The 25,673-nt window shown below is 42.2% G+C and overlaps 1 protein-coding gene across 1 annotated transcript in view; it reads right to left on the bottom strand.

The window, feature by feature from the left end:
- Positions 1–1,187: 1,187 nt before the first annotated feature.
- Positions 1,188–25,673, bottom strand: part of SLC16A14 (solute carrier family 16 member 14) — a 27,463-nt gene continuing 2,977 nt past the window's right edge. The window contains exons 2-5 of the mRNA XM_025890229.2: positions 21,610–21,881; positions 14,490–14,633; positions 8,240–9,217; positions 1,188–1,951 (exon numbers count right to left, since the gene is read on the bottom strand). Of these exons, the coding sequence (XP_025746014.1) occupies positions 1,800–1,951; positions 8,240–9,217; positions 14,490–14,633; positions 21,610–21,868 (1,533 nt within the window). The 5' untranslated portion in view covers positions 21,869–21,881 and the 3' untranslated portion in view covers positions 1,188–1,799. The remainder of the gene's footprint in view (positions 1,952–8,239; positions 9,218–14,489; positions 14,634–21,609; positions 21,882–25,673) is intronic.

Genomic DNA, 25,673 nt, shown 5'->3' with positions numbered 1-25,673 from the left:
GTCATTAGAGGTAATATTAGAGTGTGTATACTAACCAGGCTTTTGTTTTTCCTTTCCATTAGCTGCCTTTTATTATTATTGTGATTTTGGTGGCCCCTTTGATTATCTAACCCCTCCCACTAGGCATTAGAGCAGGAAATAATGGAGATGGAAGAAAATGGAGGCTTGTCCTTGTAACCCCTTGTTAACAGCTCCGAAGCTGTTGGTACTGTTGGCTAAAACAACGCTGGGGGTAACACTCTGTGATTCCGATCATTAGGACTACTCCTGCCTCTAATTACCAAGGATAATTAAGAATGGTCTGTGCTCACTTTAGATAAATTTGACCCAAGACGTCGGCAATGATATGAAAGGATTTGTGTGCGTGTGATGAACAAATTGTGAGTGGAAATTGAAAGAGTTCTAAAATATGTGTAAACAAGTGAGGCAACCAGAAATTTCCAAACGACTCTGGGGAGGAACATTCTGCAGGCTGAAAATTGTTTGGCTTAGAAAAATAGAGATCTCAGATAAAGGAGGAGCATCATTTGATGTCATGGATTACAGTCATCTTGTGGATGAAATCAATCAGGAGACCAATTTTTAAAACTGTGTCAAGCTCAGGCAAACGAGTGGTCTATGTAACAAGAGGCCCCGGAGAAGGGCCACCAGTTACCACGTACTCCAGCATCAGGCAAACGAGTGGTCTATATAACAAGAGGCCCCGGAGAAGGGCCACCAGTTACCACGTACTCCAGCATCAGGCAAACGAGTGGTCTATGTAACAAGAGGCCCCGGAGAAGGGCCACCAGTTACCACGTACTCCAGCATCGGGGGCCCAGACGTCTAGACTGAGGGCATTCCGCTCCTTATGCTTGCAACTTGATAGTCTCACATTTTGGATCAGTAACACACTTCACAGATGATTTAACTGCCAACTTTGCACACCAACCAGCAGTTCCTTCTCTGTTTTATTTATTGGGCAGGAGAAACTCAGAAAAAAATTTTATAAACCCCAGATCATGCTCATAAATGAAGAGACTAATGATATGAATAAAAGGGCTTAAATCATAGTCCTTGATTCAGTGTTTTGTGACAAATACGACTTTTTGCTAAGGAAATCAATATTATTTATCTAGGTTTTGAATTAAGATTCAGTTTATAACTAAATAATACTAAATTAGGATTGATGACAGATGCTTTTCTTAAGAGGGAGATTGAAAAACTGTACCGCCTAGCTGCAGAATTCTTCCATAAAAATATAAACTGTGTTTCTTTCATTGTACTAAATGTATTACCTTTGAAATCAGAGTCTGCATTTACTTTTTCCACTAGTAGATCAACAGCCCCCTGTAACAAGTTCCGAAGGCTAATGAGATTTTTGTGCTTGAAACCCATTTACCTACAAGCTTTCCAGAAGCATTGAGATAAATTATTTTCACCATACAAAGAGTAGATGAGTTTAAAAGATTTTATTCCTCGTCTTTTGTTTCAAAAGCTGTATCTAAAACCTTAGTCCCAGTGGATGACGAGAAAGAGTGGTTTTCATAAGGGCATTTCTACCAATTATTTAACAGGCCGTCTCTGAAGGACACTGTCATCTCTGAAATGTGTGGAGTCTTTCGTTCCTTCCGGCATTGCTTCTCCCCAAACGGAAAGACAGTGCTGCTTTCAAATGCAGTCATGACCACGGCATTTACAAATGACAGTGCAGGTTACCATACAAAGCGCTTCCCCACAATGTCACAGGCTCCTCACAGCAACCACGTGAGGTAGGCATGGGTACCCCACAGAAATCTTACAGGAAACAGAACATGACGCTAAACGTGTGCACCGTCCATGTATTTTTTTCTGGATTGTTCTATCATTTGAATACACGGCTGAATGAGTAAAAAGAGTATCCCTACCATGTAAAGTAAGCCACATATATAGAAGGAAAAATCGTATTTTTCTGTGATGTCATAGATCCAGCCTGCAAAACAAAAAGGAATACATTCAGTGTAACCTAGCTGATAAAAGTCAAGAACACAATTACTGTGAGTGTAAATATTTCTATGAGAATTTATTTACATGTCATGTCATGACCCAAATATTTCAGTTCGCCATTTTTAAGCCCAGGCTATATAAGCCAGAGTTTCTCAGTGCCTGAGAATGGCAGGCATTTATCTTCCAAGCTGCGAGGGTACCTCACAAAGTGCTTAAGGCATGGATAGAGTAGCTGGCCGACCCTTGGGAGGATGTGGCTCCCAGCCCTCAGAGTCTCTCAGGCTGACACAAAGCCAACAGTGAAAAGGGAACCTAATGATTTTCTTTTTTCACAAATATAACCACAAATCTTTTCTAAAAACCTTCATAACTCTTCTGAAGAAGTTTCTAGGGCATATCAAAAGAGGCTGAGCAGAAGGCATTTGAACTTTCATTCACTGTGGAATATTTGAGAGTAAACATCTGTTCTAGAAAGAATAAAATTTTCCATGTTTTATAAAATTCACATTTACAGCTATAAAACTTTAATATTTCTATATACAAAGAACTTTAAATTGCCAAGGATATAGCCTTCAATACTGACTAAATTATTAGTTTTTAATACCATAATCTAAAACTTTCATATAGTAATCTTACTAGGCACTCTGGAAGATACTACTATATTTCATGGATTCTAAGATATCATGAATTGCATGATGCCTCATTATCTTATGTAGCAATAAGAAAGAAATATCCTTGTCAATTAAAATATGACTCCTTGTTTTCCTGGGGCTTTGTAAAATGCATTCCAATTTCAGAGATGTTAAAATGTGAAAGAAAAGCCTCAGAGACTATGAAATGGATTAGACTTCAGTGATTAAATCTAAGCATCAGTCACATGTCAAGGTCCCCACGTAGCCAAACCATGTGAACTGGGAGGATTAAGCCGTCCACAGGCATTTCATTTATGGTGAAAACACAAATTTTGAACATTCCCTTTTTTTTCATATCAACAAGTACATTCATTAGCAAAGACATAAGGAAAATAGGAATGATTTAAGGACCAACCATAGTTTTTGTGACCACTTTTCAAAAAACATCTTTTTAAAAAATATCTAACTGGTAAACGAATAATGTACAAGCACGACTCAACCTTCTCCCACCAACAAATAGCTACACAAAAGTCAGCACTTTTTTCAAGCAGTACCTCTGACTTCCGGGCAATTGTCTGTCTTCTGCATTTGTGTCTCGTGCATAATTAACGCACCTGGGTGAGTCAAAGGTCATCATAAAGAAAAACAAACACTTGACAGCAGGAAACATTTATATATTGTAACCACTCAAAAGCTGGAGACTCCAGATAGCCTTTAAAAGTTCACCAACATTTTTGAGTTTGTTTATTGTTTGATACACACAAAAGAAGAAAGCACAGGACTCCTGAGATGTAGCTTTAGTAAAATGCTCTATCAGTTTTTCCCAATCTCCAATTTGAGACAAGAGGAACAAGGGAGATGAATCGTCTAATCCAAAAAACAAAGACTCGGCTTCAGAAATGAAACAGAAAGGCGCTGTGACACTGACATATGAACAAGAACGCACCCAACTTGGCTCAGAGTCACCAGTAACCACTGCACGCCTACCTCTTTTCCCTGCAGCCCCAAGCTTAACCATGAGCACACGCCACAAGTTTTTGGAGTTTCAAACACATTTTCTCTTGGCTCCTTGTCTGCACATATACAGGTCCTCCTTCTGCGGGGGACAGTAATAAACACCATCCCCCTTAGTACACCCTTGCAACCCCTTCCCTCCACCCCATCCCCCCTCTTGCCTCTGCAGACTTTGGAACCTGCTAAGTATATTATACATTGTTACGGTCGTTAGCTGAGTTCATTATATTTTAAAATAGTTTCTTTCCTCTAAAAGTATAAATGTTTGTAAAAGGGTGTCTGTCCTCTCACTCCAGTCTTTAAAAGTAACTCAGGAACTCATGTGTCCATTTTTAAAAAAGTGCCCCCAACTTGACCAATTTCATAGGAAAGAATTGGGGGAAGTAATCTTAAATTTTATGTTAAATTAACCCCATAGGTTTCTCTAGTCTATCGTTCAGATTTATTTTTAAAAGACTCTGGATCCTGCCCCTTTTTCTTTTGGCGCCCGTTTTTAACATTTCTGCCAGTTTGAATTGAATCCATTCCTGCATCAGAGGCAAAGCGGGTCAGGAGAGACAGGACTTCACTCTGTGCTTTGATCCTCAGCACACATGGATATAACTCTTCAGACAAATGATGCTTCTGACGAGCTACCCACCTCATGCATCTTTCACCACCTCTCCCTACAGATCTGATCTCGGTTCCTTGGTTCAGAGCCTGGCATCCTTGGCAACCCTGATCCAACCATCAATTCAAATCAACAGCTTCCAAATAAAATCTGATTCCCTATTAAATTGCATTCACTTTTCCTTTGAGTCTGTCAAATGAGGAATGATGTCTGTTTTTCTTATTTATTAAATAGGTATTCCCAGCTTTTGATGAAAAACCCTGCAAATTGTTGCTAGGGTGTTATATTTTAGGCAAAGAGAGGAGGTAGGTGTGGATTCTTAGTCAAATCTGGTGGCCACGTTTTGCTATATTTTACACTGGAAACGTCTAGAAAAGTTTACACCATCATTACATCTTTATAGGAGAAGAACTGAATGCCCAACAATATTACAAATGAACTAGATCAAGAAGTTCATGTTGCTAAATGACACAGCTGCAATATCTGTTCGCTATCTGATTGTATATTCTTCTCCTAAATGGAACTGTGTGATTGTCTAACACGCTAGTAAATGGCACCAGATTTCTTAATGCCAGTAGAAGCCACTTTGAAAAATGGAAAATACATTCATTTCTGAACCCATTAAAAAAGAAAAAGGTAATGTGAACAATAATTTTCCCTGTAGCAAACCCTGCAAGTAATAATAATTCCTAGCCCACCTCGAATTTCTAGCAAGAATGTAATGTGGTAATTCGGTCACTCGTACTGCCCGTCACTTCCGAACTATGAGGCGTAAAAGGCCGGGCCTGTATCTCACTGCAATGTTGGCTCTCTGGCCTGGAAAGTCAATGAATTAAATGCAACGCAGTTAGCCAATAGTGCCGTTCAGCGTTCTTCTGGTGCATGACTTCAGTGCAAGGAGAAGAAACAAACAAACAGAAGGAGAGTCCCCTGAGGTTGCTGGCCTAGAGACGCACAGCACAACATTGATTTTCTAGTCCCCGTGACACCCATTCATAGACGGTTCCTAACTGTTAATACAACGGCATCTACCATCCACGGTGGATGACATTCAGCTCTAGACCCGCTTCGAGGGAGGAAGCTTGAAGCAGGCAGGGGTAACCCCTGATGACTGAGGGCCAGGGATAACTCCCTGCTTCTCGTTCTAATTCCCTTCTCTTCCACTCCAAAACGTGCACTGGAATGCTATCCTGTGAGAAGGATGTGACATGTGAATGAGATAGAGAAGCCATGCTGGCCAACTTTGGTGCCTAACGAACATTGATCGTGAATTGCTTAAGCTGCACCTCACAGCTGTGTTATGATGCTGCTACCGAAATCTGGTAGATCAGTGTAAAAATAACCCCAGGCGGACCATTAGAAGCAGAAAGTAGTCCTGGATCACAGAAAGAACCAACAAGGACAGATTCCATTCCCACAGACGATACCTTCAACAAGAACCTTCAACGAGAGTGGATGAGCCACTGATAATGTCCGCATCCTCGTAATGGATGTTTCAGTTTAACATCTCTGGAAGGTACCATTGGTTGCCTGACCCAACCCCCAATCTCCATTCTTTTCTCTTTTCCTTCATCTAGTACAGGGGCTAGGAAGCAAAATACAGTTCCCCCTGAAGCTTGAACTAGCTGTGTGACACTGTTCTGGCCAATCAGATGAAAATGGAAGTCGGCTGAAACTGAGCCTTTCTTCCCATTTTTCTTCGTGGTATAAATGAGGATGTAGGGCTGGAGCAGCAGCAGCCATTGTGTGGCCATGAGGCAACTAGCCTGAGGAAAAGGCCAGAGGATCTTGGAGACACTGTCCCAATACCATCTGGTATCTCTGAATTACAGATTTTGGACTATGTGACACTATTAAATCTCTGCTTAAGCTACCATTGGTGGGGTGTTCTCCTACAGCCAAATGGATCCCTGAGAGAGAATTCTACACGAGACTACTGAGTTCTAACTTTATAGCTGCCAATATAGTTTGCTGCACTGCGATAGTTATTCACTGTCACCTAGAAATGCTGTGCCTGCCTCTCTGTGCACAGGCAGAGAATAGGAGCAGCTTGGCCCAGGAGGGGCCCCATAGGTGACCACTGGGTTTCCTAAAGTGAGTCTTAGTTCTTAATCCTTTAGTCAGCCAACTGCCAGTGTTGTCAGCTGTATAGGCAAAAAACCATGATGTCTTGAACTTCAAATTCTGTGGGGGACTTCAAAGTAAATGTGTTGAAACAAGCCTTCTGTCAGTGGGGTCTTAGGATGGGAGATGATGCTATGATCCCTAGAGAGACCAGGAAGAAAGGGGCGGGGAGGGCTTTGTCCTGCACCCATGGGGTTGCCTAGAGGAGGTATTCCTGCAGAGGATATGAGAATAAAGGGCCAGGAGGAGCCAGACGAGCAGGGAGTGCGGGCATCTGAACAGATGAGGCTCTGCCGGGTCAGCTTACAACACTGCACAAAACCTGCGTCAGCTGTGACAACAGCCACTGGTCCTAGCCCGGCAGCCCGAATGGCCACCTCGGGACAGCACCTTTGTGTTGATGTTTGGCCCCAGCCCCGGCCACACTATGTGGACTCCTGCCTCCAGTCTTTGGACAGAGGGGGGACCTTGTCACCTTCGCCCAGCACCTGGCCTCTTGGAGATTAAGTCTACCTGCCGATCCTGATGTGTTCTTCCACAAACACCAGGTTCAGAAAGGTTCTGGCTCCCACAGGACGCCTCGGTGCCTGGGATTTCTGGTATGTCCATTGCAAGAAGCAAGTTCTCCACTGAACCGAGGTGAACACTTGTGAGAGAGCTTGCCTGGGATGTTGTCACCTGGTGGGCTCTGGGCCTCTGGTGTGCCGAACGCCCCAACCCTCCCCAGCTGCTCACATGCTAATCCCCAGAACCTGTGAATGTTATGTTACGTGGCAAAGGAGACTCTGCAGGTGTGATTGAGTTAAGGACCTTGCGATGGGGGGTTATCATGGATTGTCCCGCAGACTGAATGTAACCCAGGTATCTTTATCAGTGAAAGAAGAAGGTGGGAGTGTCAGAATCAGAGAGGTCTGTGACCACTGCTGTGTCACTGGCTTAGGAGATGCCAGAAGGGGCTAGGAACCACAGAGGCAGGCAGTCTCTAGAAGCTGTAAAAGGCAAATTAATAAACAAACAAATAAATAAATAAAATAAAAATAAAAATAAATAATAAATAAAAATAATAAATAAATAAATAAATAAATAAATAAATAAATAAATAAATAAGGGATTCCTTCATAGAGCCTCCAGAAAAAACGCAGTTCTGCTGACACCTCGCTTTTAGCCTTTTGTGATCCAATTTAGCCTCCTGACCTCTAGAACTATAAGATTATAAATCTGTATTGTTTTAAGCCACTGCATTTGTGGCAATTACTATAGCAGGGACAAGACATTGCTATGGGCCTAGATCCAGCTCATAGATGTGTTGTGTGGGACCTACACACAGTGTTTTAAAGGTCTGGAAATGTCATGGTTATCAGGATGAGCAATTCATTATGTACATAATTGTTGAACCACTGTGTTGTACACCTGAAACTAATGTAATGTATGTCAACTATAGTCAATTAAAATTAAATTAAATTTAAAAAATCTGGAAATGTCCCCGAAGAGCCCAGAGTTCCTGGGTTTTTCGTAGGGGAAAAAAAACCCTAATAATAGAAGATCTGGTAAAAATTTTCCATGTTTCTTGGTGACAGAAATCAGCTGGAGGTGGGTAGAAGCTGCCTCCTCCCGATGGGGTAGGGGTTCTGCACTATTCCATTACCCACTGCTAACTTCGCCAACTTACCTTGCAGATAGAGATGCAAGGTTCACCTACATTCTGCTTGAAAGAATGACCATTACGTTGCTAACATTTACAAATGAGAAGTTGGGGGGAGCAGAATGGGAAGAAAAGGAGCATGTACACGAATGGGAACTTGTTTCTTATTTATCTTGGACTTTAAAATATAAATGAGAACACTACCTCACTCTCCACATGTACTCTAAGCTCTTAAAACCTTGTATGGTTTACCTGCAAAAGGTGGTCCCAGCAGCGCGGAGATGCCATTGGCACAGATGATGATCCCGTAGGCGTTGGCCAGGTGCTCAATCCCCACCAAGTCTTCGGTCACTACGGGCATGAGGGAGAAATAACCGCTAGAAAAGCCTATCAGTGCGCAGATGACCGCCAGGCCAGCATAGGTGTGCATCAGTGGGAGAATAAAAATACTGAGGACAAGGGTGAAGTTGGCCATCAGGAAGACATTCCAAACGCTGATGCAAGGTAAGTCGGCCACAATGCCCAGGATCACTTTTGCAAAGATATGCACTATTGCTATAATTGAAGTCAGAGGGAAAACATCGTTTTGCTCCGATAAATTATACAAATTGACGATTTCCGGGAGGTGGATGAAAGGAATGACAAAGCTGCTGTATGCAAACAGAGCCCAGAAAATAAAGGCGACAAACATTCGATTGGTAAAGAGCGAGGCTGTGCCAAAGTAGCCCGAGTACCAGTCCCGGAAGCCCCTCCTGACTCTCACGGTCAGCTGGCTGGCGGTCTTCAGAACCCGGAGGGCGCACAGGTTCTGTGTGTGCTCGGCCTTCTCCGGGCCCGCCTGGGCGGGGAGGTCACCCACCGGCTCCTCCTCGTTCCCGGGCCCCGCACCCTTCTCTTCTGCTCCGCCCGGCGGCCCACTTGACTTCGAGCCAGGGGAGGGACCCAGCACGACCTGCGGATCTCTCTCTCCCGCGTCGTTCCGGTCCTTCCCAGGAGAGAGGGGCCTCATGAGCGCCCCGCAGACACACAGGTTTAAGGACACGGCGCCTTGGATGAACATCGCATTCCGCCATCCGTACTCCGCGCACAGGTACTTGAGCAACACGGTCATGAGGAAGGTGCCGAACCCCGTCCCCGTGGTGCTGAGGCCCTGGGCAAGGGCGCGTCTCTTCTGGAAGTACCTCCCCACCATGACCACGGCCGGCAGGTAGGCCATGCCGCTTCCAAAGCCTGCGCGGGTTGGATGGGAAGAAAAAGCCCACGGCACAACATAAATGGCCATATCCAGAATTTGCAGCACGTAAAGGTCATCGGCATTTCATTATATTCGTTTCTATGGTTTTTTAAATTTTTATTGTTGTTTTTAACACAAAGAAATAACGTTTGTGAAAAAGCAGCTCGGTGGGTAAGCACCGTCAGGGTTATCCACGGAAGCTTCCAGCCCATCATTTCCCTCCAGCACGGGCTACCGCCAATAATAAAATAAGCCAGCATCCTTACATCATAATATCAGAATGAATGAATGGATGAGAAGGTAGATGAATGGAAGAATGAATGGATGTTGGGGCCCTGCTGTCAGTGCTAATTGCATCGAGTGCCCAGGAAAGTTATTTTTCTACCAGCGGATGGAGAGCAATTCCAGGCAATTTGCAGAAGCCTCAGGAACAAGTCCATTTGTTCACAAATTAACAGGAAGAATAAAAGAAAGGTACCCATAAATATACCCAGCGACTGGATGTCAAAACCACCTAATACTAATTTGTAGCTCTGATTTTCACTTGTATTTTTCTTAGAAAATTGGAACAGTTTGTGATTTCCATCGACAAAATTAAAATGCTGGTGGGGTAGACGGTGTGCGTTGCGGGCAGGGGGCATAACTGAACTCTCTGTACTTGTTCTCAATTTTGCTGTGAACCTAAAACTGCTCTAAAAAACAGGAAACCTATTTTTTAAAAAAGACATGAAATAAAATAAAATAAAAAGCTGCCCAAGAGGTTGTGGGTTGCATTCTCAACTTCTAGGTACAGACAGAGGGAAACCATAAGACCCACTTTAATGATCATGGGGCCCCATATGGTTCTAATACTTAAGACTTCCTGACATTAGGACGGCAGCATGATAGTACAAAAGAGACTTTGACCAATGGTGTTTCCCAGAGCCGAAGCCTCCTTATTTCAGCATCATTGAATAGTTTCAGAAATACTTGATTTTGAAAGGAGACCGGAGTAATCATACATACAATTATAATACTAATTACCATTAATCGAGTACCACTGATGGGCCAGTTGCTTTATAGGCTTTATGTGATTGGGTTTTTCACAGTAACCCGGAAGTTAGCTGTGGCTCTACCTTTTTTTTTTTTAAGTTTTATTTATTTAAATAATCTCTACATCCGACATGGGGCTTGAACTGACAACTCGGAGATCAAGAGTCGCACGCTCTTCGGACTGAGACAGCCAGGCATCCCTCTGCCTTTTCTCTGAACCTCGTGAAGAGTTAAGTAACTTTCCCAAGACCCTGTTGCAGGACTGGAGAATCCGGGGTGGAACCCAGACCCAACTGCACAGCCTGGGCCTTTTCCACTGCCCACTGCCTCTCACCCTAAAAAGCTCATCCCCCTGGCTGCTGGCAGGTAGGATTTTGAAGAAGGATTTTGCTTCAGCCCGGGCTTCTAAAAGAAGCCTCCAGAAGCAACCCGCCTCCTTTATTTACCTGAGAGCAGTGATATTTACAGCAACTGTCAGAAGTCAATGATCCTCAACCAGTCTTCAGGTGGATGCCCTTGTTTTAAGAACAATTAAGCTGGCTTCTAAGTGATTCCCAGCAGAAGTGGGGGCAGGTCCCCAAGCCCCTTTGCAAGCCTCACTGAGGGTAATAATTATTTGCATTATGGAGAAATGAGCATGAAGAAAACAGCTACCCTTAATTTTGAACTAAACTCTGGCTTAATCTTTATGACGTTTAAGTCCACAAAAAACCAGAATTTCTCATTTCCTAATATTCAAAGAGGCAGAGAAAAATATTTAATAGCCCATAAACACACTCCCTCCTCCCTCTAACTGTAAAGCAGATCTCCTGTACATCATTTCAAGTGCAAATATTTTAGTATAAATCTCTAATAGAAGAATTCTTTAAACAGCATAATGATGATGATATCTTAACTGATAAAATAAACAATTCCTTGATACCATGAAATATCCAGAAGGTGTTCACATTTCTAATTGTCTCATAAATGACTATATTTTTTAAAAACTGTCTCTTTAATCAGGATCCAAATAAGGCCCACACAGTGCTACTTGTGGATATGAATCTTAAGCCTCTTTAAATTTGTTTTTTTTCCTTGAAATTTCTCTTTTTTTCCTGAAATTTATTTGTTGAGGAAACTGGGTCATTCGTCCTGTGAAATTTGTCATTGTCTGGATTTTGCTGAGAGCACAAGTTTATTTTTTGATTTGTGACTCACAATAACCAACATCCTAAATTTAATGTAGTTACAGATTTCTAAACAACAGCAGAATAAAATGATTAGTAGGAACAGAACCGAGGTACCTAAGCCTAAGAGCAGCACTAATTCTAACTTAGTGTGAATAATAAACAATCCCATGTGTGAGGAAAAAAGAAAGCCATGCCCAATGGTACAAGTATCTATTTCCCTGTTACACTTATCCATGCCCTTAACAGCATCCCCTCCTTCCTCACATGGCTTTGCTGTCTGTTATAGGCACAATTACTCCATGAGCTTGTAGGACAGGCCTTGGGGATATGTGGTTCGAGCCCAGTGGTCAGTCAAGGCCCTGCTAATGTCCAGCCCTGGACAGGGTCCTGGAATAATTCTTCACCACATGCCGGTTCAGATGAGGGTTTACAACCCTCCCAACCAGGTGGAGGAAAGAGGCCCAGAGGGGTAGAGGAAATCCGGTGATCCTGGGTCCGTGTGGGTGCGGGAAAAGGTGTCTTCAGGAGACAGGCTTAAGAAAATGCAGCTCTGGTAAGGCTGAAGAAATTTGGTCCAGACTCCCCTGGCTAAGTAAGTTTGCTCAAACAGACATTATTTTTCTGCCTCGTAGGAGGATACTCCCACACAGTTTTAATTGTCTAGGTGTTTAAAAAAAAAAAGAGAGAGACAGATACAAATAAATCTGTCTCAAGTGCTTTTTGGAAGGAAGAAGAATATCAATAAAGTTTTTTTCCAAATGTACATTGTACAGTGAAATGTATCTCTCAAGTGCTTGCTTTTTAGATTTTCCCATCTTTCTTTTCTGTTAAATAAGGGCTAGATTGCAATCAGCTTCCACATGCCTCCGTGATGACAGCCCAGGATTTTGCCTCTATAAGCTAACTGACTTAGCTGGATTTTCCAGTTACATATAGTTAGATATATGTTTGTGGGGGATGTGATACATTTATTTTCCAAGACTTTCTTTGGGTTTTTCCTGTATAAAAAGTGGGAGCAATAAAGTGTCTCAAGACACATTTCCCTTCAGCAGCCCCCTGATCTTCCTCCTACTTTCTTGGGTCCAGAAATATTTGTTAAATAAGTGAATGAATATGGAAATAATAAAATGGGGCGCCTGGGTGGCCCAGTCAGTTAAGCATCTGCCTTCAGCTCAGGTTATGATCCCAGAGTTCTGGGATCTAGGCCCGCATCGGGCTCCCTGCTCAGCGGGGAGTCGGCTTCTCCCTCTCCCTCTGCCCCTCCCCCCTGCTTGTGCTCTCTTTCTCTCTCTCTGACAAATAAATAAATAAAATCTTTTTAAAAAAATATGGGAACAATATTAATGGCAGGTCAATAAGCAATTAACTGCAAGAAATAAAGCTCATGTAAACAAAGAATCTAATCACAGAGATCTCTAAATGACGAGAATTAATCTCAAGTCCCAGTTTGTAGGATCAAGTCAGTCTGTATAATCAACCACCACCACATCCAGTTCACAGGTGTGCCACATGTCTGCCTGGGGACCCCAGTGTGGCTCCCTAGGCTTAGTGGAGTATTTCCTCACCTATAATATAAAAACCCCAGTGCTGGCTCTCTTCATTGGAGTGTTTGGGGGAAAGCTTCTAAAACACTCAGGGGAAACATCTTAAGTTATTCTTTAAGAATTGTTACCAAGTCCTTCAGATCAATGGTTTTCAAACTATGCTTCAAAGGACATAGAAGTGCTTTATGTGTAGATGTGGATCGATGTAAATTACAGAGAACCAACTTGCCAACTTTTTGGAGAGTAGGTGTTTGTGTTCACAGTCTCCTGCTATCATAAAGCATGCACTTAAGCTCATAATAAGAATGTTACATTAATATAACAATTATATATTAGCTAACACTAAGGACTCTATTTTGTGATAAGCATCGTGCTAAGTGCTTTATACAGATGATCTCCTAATCATTTCAACAACCCTCTAAACCAAGCATTCTTCATGACCCCATTTTGCAGATAGGGAAACTGAGGCATAAGTAGGTTAAGTAACTTGCCCAAAGCCACACAGATAATAAGTGAAAAAAAAAAAGGCAAGATTTCCAAATTCTTTTACTTCTTATATCAACACTTCTGTCAATGTGTCACTTATTAGGATGGTAGCTCTGTACTCAAAAAGAAAGTCAGGCTGGATCTGGTTTACTGCAATACAATTGTACAAGTAAGAAACTACTTATCTGTGTGAATTCTGCTTCCTGTTGATAAAGGAAATTATAGCTGGGAATGTATTTTGCAGACTGGATATGTAAACCATGCTGCCTGGTAGCCAATTTTTACTTACTCGCTGGGGGAGTGACATTCTCTGCTCTAGATTTGCTTCTTAAGAGTCTATATATGTGTGTGTGTGTGTGTGTGTGTGTGTGTGTGTGTGTGTGGATTTTGCTGCTATTACATTCATTTGAATAGGGCTGAAGGAGAAAATTATTATTCTATGATTCATGCTCCATTCTGCAGTTATTAAATGAGAGAATGTTCTTAGTTTTCTTAATATTCAATCTATTCACCTATGTCTGTATTATTACTTTCCTTTTCCTGTTCTTCATAAGAGAGAAGACTAGCACTTGGAACCGATCATAAAAAATTTAATTAAATTCTAATAGGAAGGCCAAGTACACTTGTTAGTTTGTTTTTCCACACTTAAGGCATATATAATATCTTATATTAAAAAGTATTTCCTGGAGTATATGGTGGTGTGGGGTGGAGGAAAAGAAGGACAAACTATGGGGCGCCTGGGTGGCTCCATGGGTTAAGCGTCTGCCTTTAGCTCAGGTCATGATCCCAGGTTCCCGGGATCAGGGCCCGCAGCACTGGGCTCCATGTTCAGCAGGGAGTCTGCTTCTCCCTCTCCCTCTGCACCTCCCTCCCCCAGCCCCCCGCGGCTCGTGCTCTCTCGCACGCTCTCTCAAAAAGAAAATCTTTTAAAAAAAGGACAAAATATTTTAATGGGTTTCTTTTCTCCACAATTACTCATTGTCAAGATGCCCAACAAATATATTTAAAATTAAGATTAAAAAAATCAATATGCTTACCAGCTGTCACTCCAAAGGTAATAAAGAGATAATGCACGTTTGCGGCATAGGCGCTCAGTACCCAGCCGAGCGAGTTCACCAGCCCTCCGATTATTGCGGTTCGGCGACACCCACAGGTGTTAATAAACAAGCCGATGAAAGGTCCTGTCACGGGACATTGAAAAGGGAATTGACTGATGGTGTTTTACTTTCATGCTTTCTTCGCAAATCCTCACATGAAGACAAAGAATAAAACATTACTAGGGCTATTAAATAAAATGAACCCAAACCCCCAATGCTTTATATGCAAAAAGCTTTTAGCATGCAAAAATGGGTTTCAGTAATTTCACTGGAGAGCGCAAAGTTCTAGGTTTTCAAGAAAAGCAGACCTGAAATAAATAGACAAATGAGTTAGTTCGTTCTCTTGTCTACAACACAGGTAGGTCCTAAACTAGTGGTCTACGGGCTTACTCAGCCTGTGGATGCATTTTGTTTATCCAGAACATAGTTTAAAAGATGTTTTGGGGGGCCAAGGTGGCGCAGTTGGTTGGGTGTCTGCCTTCAGCTCAGGTCATGATCCCGGGGTCTTGGGATGGAGCCCTGTTCAGCAGGGAGCCTGCTTCCCCCTCTCCCTCTGCCTGCCACTCCCCACCATTCCTGCTCTCTCTCCCTCTTTCTGAAATAAATAAATAAAATCTTTAAAAGATGTTTTGAATCAGTTGCCAGCTTTTAAAAATTAAGAGCATTCACAAGAAATCCAATGGCAACACAGAATCCAGCAGCTTCCCACACAGCCACGATGGGCTGGAGCTGTGCTGCGGCTCATTTACATTACTTGTTATTTGAGTTTTTGACTCCAGACCTAAGGGGAGTAAAGGAGGGGGTTCTCAGGACTGCCATGCTTCCAAAGAACTGATAGCTTATTTTCATGAGGACACCTGCATGCGAACCGTGTTGAAAAGAACTTCTCATCACTTCTTATGTACTTCAGCCCCTGCCAACTCTCAGTCCCAAGCCGGCCCCACCAGGCTATGCATTTTATTGACACTGTGGAGATTCAGGAATACGCTCCGGTCTGCAGCGGGTGCCATGCTCACAGCAACATAGTGTCATATGACATACATCCTGGTTACTTAACTTTCCTATGACGCTCTGGTTTTTGTCAAACCTCTTTGTTTTCTTCCTGATTATTTATTTATTTATTTATTTATTTATTCTTGCATGCATTCATTCATTCATTCTTTATTTTTATTAGTAGGCTCCATGTCCAGCATGGAGCCCAATGCGGGGACCACCCTGAGATTAAGACCTGAGCTGAGATCAAGAGCGGGATGCTGAACCAGCTGAGCCACCCAGGCACCCCTGTGGTAACTTCTGATGTCAGAGAAGCTTAATGCTTGCCTTGTGATTCCTGATTTCCTGTGCAAAAAGCAATCTGTATTTAGCAGTACAGTAGGAGGCTGTCGTCAATATTCAGTAAGATGGCACATTTTAAAAATCATCTTATTTTTGATCATTGTTACTTTTCATAGTTATGAAACCCTATATTCTGGTGAGACTATTTCAGGTTAAAAATCTGTTAAACTCTAAGGAGCTTCCCCTTTTAGTTCAAACTGAAATTAAAATTTCCTTTAAAGTTCTAACTATATTCATGTACATATTTGGATGTACAGTTTGCTAATGAACTTTCTTCCTTGTCTAATGAATGTGAGCGGGCCTAATCCTAAAAGTTATGAAGTTAATGATTTATTAATTTAACCCTGGTGCATTACAGAAAAGAACTCAGCAGATAAACCTCTTAGAATAGACAATATAGTAAATATATTTTACATAAATATACTGTTATATATTATAAAATAAGCACATGATATAAATAATACACAAACCAAACACATTGATATAAACATCTGAGGGAATTATTGGGGGCAACTGAAATTCTGAAACCGTAAGTTGAAGATGTGTCTTTGATTTCTTCACAAATATTTATTTATTTTTCTTTTATTTATTTATTTTAAAGATTTTATGTATTTATTTGTCAGAGAGAAAGAGAGAGAGAGAGCATAAGCGGGGGGAGTGGGAGAGGGAGAAGCAGACTCCCCGCCGAGCAGGGAGCCTGATGCGGGGCTCGATCCCAGGACCCTGAGATCATGACGTGAGCTGAAGGCAGACACTTAACTGACTGAGTCACCTAGGTGTCCCACAAATATTTTTTTAAAAAGATTGATTTATTTATTTGATATAGAGAGAGGGCATGTGTGTGAGTGCGGGGAGGGGCAGAGAGAGAGAGAGAGACTCTCAAGCAGACTCCCTGCTGAGCCTGGAGCCTGAGGCTGGGCTCAATCCCAGGACCCTGAGATCATGACCTGAGCCCAAATCAAGAGTCAGATACTTGGGCACCTGGGTGGCTCAGTTGGTTAAGCGACTGCCTTCGGCTCAGGTCATGATCCTGGAGTCCCGGGATCGAGTCCCACATCGGACTACCTGCTCAGCGGGGAGTCTGCTTCTCCCTCTGATCCTCCCCCCTCTCATGCTCTCTCTCTCTCTCTCTCAAATAAATAAATAAAATCTTAAAAAAAAAAAAAGAGTCAGATACTTAACCAACTGAGCCACCCGGGCACCCCGCAAAGATTTTTATTTTCCTAAACCCATAGTCACTTCACTAATCGAATCTCGGATGAGTGGATAAAAAAAGAGAAAAAGGCACGACTCATCGGTCCGCTGTTAATTGGCCCTTTAAGCTATGACAGGTCACCAGATCGCAGTTCAGGAGCATGATCATGTTTTCCATGTAACAAAAAGGGCCCAGAAGCAAGTGTTTCTGTGATACTGTATATTTCGGAAACACCGCATTCAGGAAACAATTGGGGAGAAAGGAGGGAGGTGGATTTCCCACGAAGAAGCAGATATTCCTGTCTGGAGGGACGTTGTATATCAAAGAGAAAGGATGAATTGCTTTACTGATAGGAAGGTAAGTTGATAACAGTGTCTGGCTTTTCAGTTCATCATCTCTCACGTGGTAGAGCTGCCGTCCTTTACGACTCGCAGGTGGGCAAAGCCAGCCGGGGAAATGCTGTGACCCCTCCATGGCCACAAAACACGGATAGGTCAAAATAAAGAAGTCGGACCCAAGCGTTCTGATTCCGCTCCATTTTCTCATCATTGCTGATGTTCAGCTGGCATCTCTGACACCAAGTTCGCGTTTCGCCAAAATGAAACGAACTCCCCACATGGTCTAAGGACAAGGGGTGAAGGAGGTGAAGGAGGGACAGTTGTCTGCCGATATGATTCCCACTTTTGTGGAGGAATTCAGTGTTCTGGGATGAGACGCACACTTTCTCCTCTGCAGAAGGGATCTGACTCTGGCCCATTTCCCACATAATAAAGGAGTAATAATTTCTTGCCGGTTGCCGCATCTCATTGGTTCACAAAAGCTCAGGTGAGGAGAGAAACTATCTGAGGCGACCTTGGCACACAGTCAAGGATGAAAGAAGGTTCGCTGAACTCCTGGCCTCCTGGGCTAACTCTTCACTGCAATAAGGAGTTCAGAGCCTCTAAATCAATGACTCACTGCCTTGGCTGAGCACTGGAGTCACTTAGGAGCTTAAAAAAAAAAAAATCCTGATGCTCGGATCTCATCCCAAGAGATTTTGATTTGATGGTCTAGGTGCAGCATGAGCAACAGGGTTTTTAAAAGCTCCCCAGGTGGATCTGATGTGTACCCAGGATTGTCAACCACTGTTCTAACTCTACTTAGCAAGACAGTGACCTTTTGCAGCCCGCAGATTCCCCTAACGTAGCTTCCACCAAGAATTTTTCCGAGGGCTGTCACCAAGGCTGCCGTAAATACGACTGAGGCGATTATGTTTTGTTAAAAATTGGGACCTTTGGCAGGTAACTGGCAAAGTCCATGCTAGCAAAGAATGAAATTATTGAGTTTCCTACATGCAAGCCACTGCCCAAGAGAGGGATGGCTTTCCACTCTGTAACGTAATTCACGGATTTTTTTTTTTTTAATTTAAAAGAGAAAACCCAAATAGACTCACAATGATTGGAAAATGAGAACAATTTCTATTTATTCACTTCACACATATTTTCAGTTCTCATCTGAGGTAGTGGCAGGCAGTATGGTACAGTAGACACAATTTTGAGTCCAGTGGACCAGCTTGGAAGCCTCTCTCATGCTTATTGGCTGTTCAACCTCCAATAAGTTACTTAAACTCTGTGAGCATTGCATCCTCTTCCGCAGACAGACAGAGTTCTCCCTGGTGCTAGTGTTGTTGCAGGATCTAAATGAGACTGTGTACATAACATGGCATATGGTAAGTGGCAAATAAAGGAGAGCTGTTCTTGCAGCCTTCTGGCTTGGAAAACACCCAACAGACCTGCAGCCGCCCTGTATCAGGCAGCTTAAGATAATGAACAGCAATTTAGGGTCACGATAAGATAAAAGACCTTTTATTTATATAACTATGAGCCTTGCTGTGTTATGATTCCCAAGACACAAGATATTTATCTAGCAGGTGCCTTTCCTGTTGAAAGGTTAGCCTACAAGCTGAAATGACACTGTCTGGGATTCATGGACTCTGAAACAGAATTCTGAATGTATAGTTACCTCCCAACTAAATTAAAGAGGACACGGGCGCCTGGGTGGCTCAGTTGGTTAAGCGACTGCCTTCGGCTCAGTAAATGATCCTGGAGTCCCGGGATCGAGTCCCACATCGGGCTCCCTGCTCAGCAGGGAGTCGGCTTCTCCCTCTGACCCTCTTCCCTCTCGTGCTCTCTGTCTCTCATTCTCTCTCTCTCAAATAATAAAATAAATAAAATCTTAAAAACAAATAAATTAAAGAGGACAATCACATTTCACCATTGCTATGAGTTAGGTATTCTTATTTTGGGGGTCATATTCAAAAATCATTGCCAATAATTTCAGGACTGCTTCCCACTGCTTATTTTTGTAGAGCTTGTGAGACACAAAATAACACCTAAGACAACCTCACTGGATGATTTGGAAAGTAATGGGACATTTCCTATCCTGGCCTTTCGCTGAGTCTTTTTTGTGGTAGACACATACTTCCTAGATTGAATCTGTAAGTATTTCGTTCTACCCCTTAAAGATTTTTTTTTTAAGATTTTATTTGTAAGTAATCCCTATACCCCATGTGGGGCTTAAACTCATAACCCCAAGATCAAGAGTTGCATGATCCATGGACTGAACCAGCCAGGCTCCCCTTAAAGATTTGTTTTTAAAAAGGTAAAAATCGGATGCCTGGGTGATTCAGTTGGTTAAGCGTCTGGCTTCCGGCTTGGGTGGTGTTCACAGAGTCCTGGAGTCGGCTCCTCCCTCTCCCTCCGCCCCTCCCCTGACTTGTGCTCTGCTCTCTCTTGCTCATTCTCTCAAATAAATGAATCAATCTTTAAAAAAAAGGTAAAAACCCTGGATGTTAGGTATTCTAGAAGCACAGTTTTCCTTCACTGACTTATTGAGAAGGTTGAATCACATCCACCATAAAACTAGCACATTGCCTACGCTGAAGTAAACCTTCCTGTGTTTTAACTATGATATCCTAGTTTTAACAAGGCCAATGTAGGGTTGAAGGAGTCAGTTGTTAAATGTTGCAGGGAAGATGATTTACCAGCAGTTCCCTCACACACGCAGTGGTGTCCTTATGTAATTTTAAAACCGATTACTATTAATTCCCTTTGATAAACACACATACTCCACACACATCTTGAGAAATAATACTTTGTCCTTATTTTCGATCATTAGTGCCACCACCATTATGAATGTTGTTTGTATTATCCAAAATAACATTGACTGAATGCCAGCCAAGATCAACAAATCTTGGAATTGGATTCAAGGAGTTAACTGCCAATGTGGAAATCATTGAAAAGGGAGACTCCCATCAAACGTACAGATGCCTGTCATACTCAAATTCTCACAGAACTGGAAAAAGATTTGAGGCAATTTATGTTTCCAGTGTAATTTCCTGAATACTTGAAATTTAAAAAAAATTTGATGTAGGGGTGCCTGTTTGGCTCAGCCAGTTAGGCGCTGGACTCTTGGTTTTGGCTCAGGTCATGATTTCAGGGTTCTGAGATCCAGCCCTGAGTGGGGCTCTGTGCTGGGCGTGGAGCCTGCTTAAGATTCTCTCTGCCCCTCCCCCACCCCCTGCTTGTGCGTGCGCTCTCTCTAAAATAATAAATAAAAATAAATGTAAAAAAAATTCGATGTAAAAGTATGGCTTTTACTTTCAAGACATAATGTGAGGGAAAACACCTGGTGTATAATAGATGCTTATTAAATATTAGTTGACAGTAAAAATTGTTTAGTTCCCAAAAGGAAAAACATAGACCATGTTATGTTTATGATAACTTTCTAGCTTGGCATTTCCAACTGCATGAGAACTACTTTCACAGATTGGTGTGTGGTTAGGTTTAACTAGAAAATACATTATTATTCCTTCCTGCTGCTATATCAGTAACTTTTCTAAAAGCAGTTTAATAGATTTTTCAACAGCATATGATCAGTATTTCAAATTAAATCACTGGAACTCTGAAATAAGATTGTTACTTGCCTTTTTGTGGTGTTTTCTCTAATATTTTTATCTTTTACAAATATTCACAAATATTAAATAAACAGATCTGTAATGATAATGATGTATAATGAATTAGAGCAGTCAAGAAAACAGAGTTTGGGGCAAAAGAGAGTTTTTTTAAATGATCAATTTTTAAGACACTCCAAATTTTTTATAATATTCAAATAGTAATACCACACAAAAGGACACATATTGTATGATTGCATTTATATGAGGTACTTTCATAGAGACTGAAGATAGAGTGGTAGTGGTCAGGGGCGAAGGGGAGGTGGGAACGGAGAGTTATTTCATGGGTGCAGAGTTTCAGTTTGGGATGATGAAAAGGTTCTGGATGGTGGAGATGAATGCACTCAGTGGCAATGAACTGTATACCTAAAAATGGTTAAAATGGTAAATTTGCTCTTACATATATTGTACCATGATAAAAAAAATAGTACCATCATTAATATCTAGTATCTGTTTCAACAATATAAAACCTTACTTAGAGCAGGGGAATTGTCAACTTATAATAATTCAGTTTTACAACAGGTCACATGCAAACATACCCACAATCAAGGTGATGCCCATGCTGAGGGAGCTGACCCATGCAGTCAGGCCGCGGCTCTGATGGAATTCCTCAAGCCATTCCACGTTGAGGACTCCCAGGGCCATCTGGGAGCCCATGATGAGGATGTGCACAAAGAAGGAGGAAAGAACCACCATCCAAGCCCATCCACTGTCAATGTTTGGGTGGGGCTTAAGTGTCTTCTTATCTTTGGGGTCATCTTCAAAATCATATCCAATATCTTCATGACTTGTATACATTTTCCAAGATTTTCTGAAATACACGTGACAAATAATTTCCTTGAATGTCAAACCAAAAGTAGCTTTCTCTTCTTTGGACAGCTCTACCTCCCCATCATAACCAAACTGGCCTTCAGAATCATCTTGTCATCATGCAGATTTGGGAACACTCCTGACTCTTTTACTGCCAAGTGCTTTTGTGAAACCTGTTTCATCTCTACAGTCATCCTATATATGAGTATTATTATTCACATTTTAAAGAAATGGAAATAGACTCAAAGAAAGAAGTGCCTTTCCCAAGTTCTCATGGCTGGGAAGTATGGCTGCCCAGGAGCCTAAGGAATCAAACCCAGCTATTCCTGACTCCAAAGCCCATGCCTTGTGTCCGTTATTGAGATGGATACTGACAGGTGACAACAAAGATGTCACAGAGGGAAGACAGTTGGCTCTAAACAGTCTTTTGGGGTAGCTTTGCCTTGGTAGAGCTCTTTACAGAGCACCTGGTCCTCATTTTGTGGGTCCAAGCATTGAGCTGTTCAGTACAGCAGAGTGGATTTGCCTCAGAAGACCAACTCATATGAACCCAACTCCCAAGAGACTGGTAAACTAGAAGGCCAATTTATTTATTTATTTATTTTTTTACAATGGGAGCTAGAGCTTTCTAATAATGGTGATACTCAGGTCTGATACACAAGACCACAAAAAAGAGGCTTGGGGGCTGGATGGAGCTGGAGGGGGGTGGTGATGCCAGGTCAGGCGAGGACTCTGGTTTCATTTTTATTTCTTAGGATGAGAATTAAGTACACGTATAAGAACTGAGGATAAGGAGTAAAAGAAGGACAGACAGAGACAGAGACAGTAATCCTGGAGGTGGTGGGACAGGAAGATTGGTCTTGATCAGGAGGAGCAAAGCAGAAGGTGCATGGAGATGATGATGCCAAGGAGTGGGATGAGAAGTTACACCCGATGGTCTAATTCTTGGATGAAGTAGGAAGTGAGGTCACTGGCTGAGAACGAAGAGGGTGGTGGTTATGAAGGGCCCTCAACATTCAGGAAAATGGAAGAGACTGTTGCCCACAACGAGTGGAAATGATTGCCAGGCAGTTCTGAAGGTGGAGCTGAGCCCTGCAAGACAGCACCACAGAGCCACAGGAGTGCAGCACCAAGGACAGAGCGCTGGGAGCCCGAGCATCATCAGCGGAAGAGAACGTTAAAGCAACAAACGACTACAAGTTGGTCTGCTTTTTATTATGATCACTATGTGCCAGCAAATCTAGACAACGTCACTGATAAAATACTCTTCTTCTGAAAAAATCTTTTGCTGCTCTAAGTTGCAGACAATGATGTTTTAATTTCTATCTGTAAGCTTCAAACCAGCGTGGTGCTATCACTTACCCTCTCATAAACACTGTATTATCCGTGGGAGTTATTGCAGAGAACTCCCAGTTCTACACTTGACCCCGACACCCATGAGGCCCCAGCAACACACATGTGCTTTGAGAGTAAGTTCCCAGGAGTTGAGAATTATTGGAGGTCTCTGTGGCACAATCTGGTCCACAGCCCCCAGGGTGTCACAGGTCCCCACCTTCAGCGGGACGTTCGAGATGGAAGAACAGCACAGTTACTGTAGAGACGAAGAACCAGAACTTGACTTCTTCCCTTCTGTCACTCTGTATGCCTACCTGGAGATTTTATTTTGTTTAAAATGTAAAACAGCGAAACAGTGCAAGACCGTGAGGTGAAAACATTTTGTTTGGAAAGTGAAGTGTGCAGTTAATACAGGCAATGTTTTATGCAATTGGAATAATGTCTTCAAAATAGAAATCTGTTCTTTTTTCAATTAATTATTTTAAAACAGAAGAAAAAACAAGAAAATACTGATTTTTATGAACCCACTACATGGTTGTTACTGAAAATCATGTTGTTGCAATGGAGGAAGGAAGTCTAAAAAATAATCCCAAATACATGAGGACCCCTCCAATGGTGGGGTTTTTCTCAGAAGTGTTTTGGTGTGGACAGGTTGGGGGATGGGCAGAGAAGCGGATTGTGGTGGACTGCACAGTGCCCACAGCCTCTTTCTGTACCCCCCCGAGCTAAGAATTGTTTTTACCTTTTTTAAAGGCTATGTGGTCCATGAAACTTAAAATGCTTACTCTCTGACCCTTCATAGGAAAAGCTGGCTGATCCCTGGACTGTGCCATTGGTTCTGGCTACGAATTTGTTGGGAAGAAATGGGCACCTGGAACCCAAGGATGCCAGTGGAAGAGCAGTTTAATGGATCTGTCCTGGGGCTCATCCTGACTTTCCCCTTCTCTCATACCTTGTCCTTGTTATTATTTTTATCTTTTAAATGGTTTTATGTCCTAAAGAGCCATCCAGTTCTCAACCACTACACCTCCCGCCCATGTCGCTCCTCTCTGCCTGGGTCCTTTTCCACCTCCCTGTTCTGCAGTCATTTGGGAGGGATAAAATGCTATCTTGCCATGTGATTTATCCACACTGTCAAGATATCTTTAGGATCAAGCCCAAACTCCCCTTTGCCACTGCCAGGTTCTCCACAGATTATCTGCCCCCCTGGTCCCTGTGCTCCAGCCCTGCTAAAGCACTTACAGCTCCTTGACCTTGGCACAGTGTCTTAAGCTTTGGGGCATGACCTTCTCTTCTTCTTTTTTTGGGAACACACTTCTCTCCTTCTACCCTCCTGCTCTTCCTTCAAGATTCAGCTAAATATAGTAGTGAAACCTTGACACGGTGAGAACCCTCCACCCCTGTAAACATCTCTAATCTCCAACAGTAGAGTATGTGTTCAATCAGTCAATCATTGTACAAGGTTGTTTGAACACATGGAAAGAAGGTGTGAATTATGCACGGGAGTGCTACAAAATTAGATGTGTGCAATCATCCCTTCATTGTTTTTGTTAAAAATAGGTATCCATTCACTCCAAGATGGAAGTGAAACAAAAATTGTAAGGGAGATTATTCTTTGGATGATGGTCTTAAAGTAGTTTTCCTCCTTTTAATCTACCTTGTTCATAAAAAAAATCGTAACAAATACGTATTAACTTTATAATAACAAAATAAAACTCCCTCTATCTTTTAAACATCATCTGGATCAGCTTTTTGCCTCTGGTAGATGAGTGGCTGACTTGTAAAAAAGAAGGAAGATGATTCAAGAGCCACTTCCCAGAGTAAGTCTAGCCTGCCACTACCTTGCTCTTCCCCAGCAAGAGGACAGCCTGCCTGGGGACAGGAAGTGATGGGGCAGCCCTTGATTTCCAGAGCTCGAAGCCCAGAAAAGAGCCGCACTGGCAGAAGGCCCAGAGGATAAACCTACAGGGAGATCAGAAAGGGTGTTCAGTGGCTGTCTTCCTTCTGTCTCTGCTTCTTGTATGCAGAATTCCAAGAAGCCAGAAAGCGAAGAATCAGGGGAGTGACTGGCCTATATGAGTAATAATAACATCATTTTATTTTATTTTTATTATTTTAAATTAAAAATTTTTTTATTAGTTTCAGAGATTGAATTTAGTGATTCATCAGTTGCATATAATACCTAGTGCAATTGGGTGATGGGCATTAAGGAAGGCACTTGATGTAATAACATCATGCATATTAAATCTGTGGGATAATGCTCAGCTCCGTTTAGTAAGACAACACAACACAACTTGGCGTTTTCCTAAAGCCCACTTACATCAAGGGAAAAGTGAAATAATAATATCAAAAAAGTTACAGTTTTTCAACTCACGATTGAAATAGTAAGCATTTTCCTAAGCAATGTTAAGAACTTGATATTCTCACTGAATTATTTATTTTATGGGTTAAGAGATGC

This window comes from Callorhinus ursinus, unplaced genomic scaffold (assembly GCF_003265705.2).
Source record: "Callorhinus ursinus isolate GAN/ISIS: 27379988/994484 unplaced genomic scaffold, GSC_fseal_2.0 scaffold2, whole genome shotgun sequence".
Lineage (NCBI taxonomy): Eukaryota > Metazoa > Chordata > Mammalia > Carnivora > Otariidae > Callorhinus > Callorhinus ursinus.
This window is presented reverse-complemented; position numbering and strand designations above follow the sequence as displayed.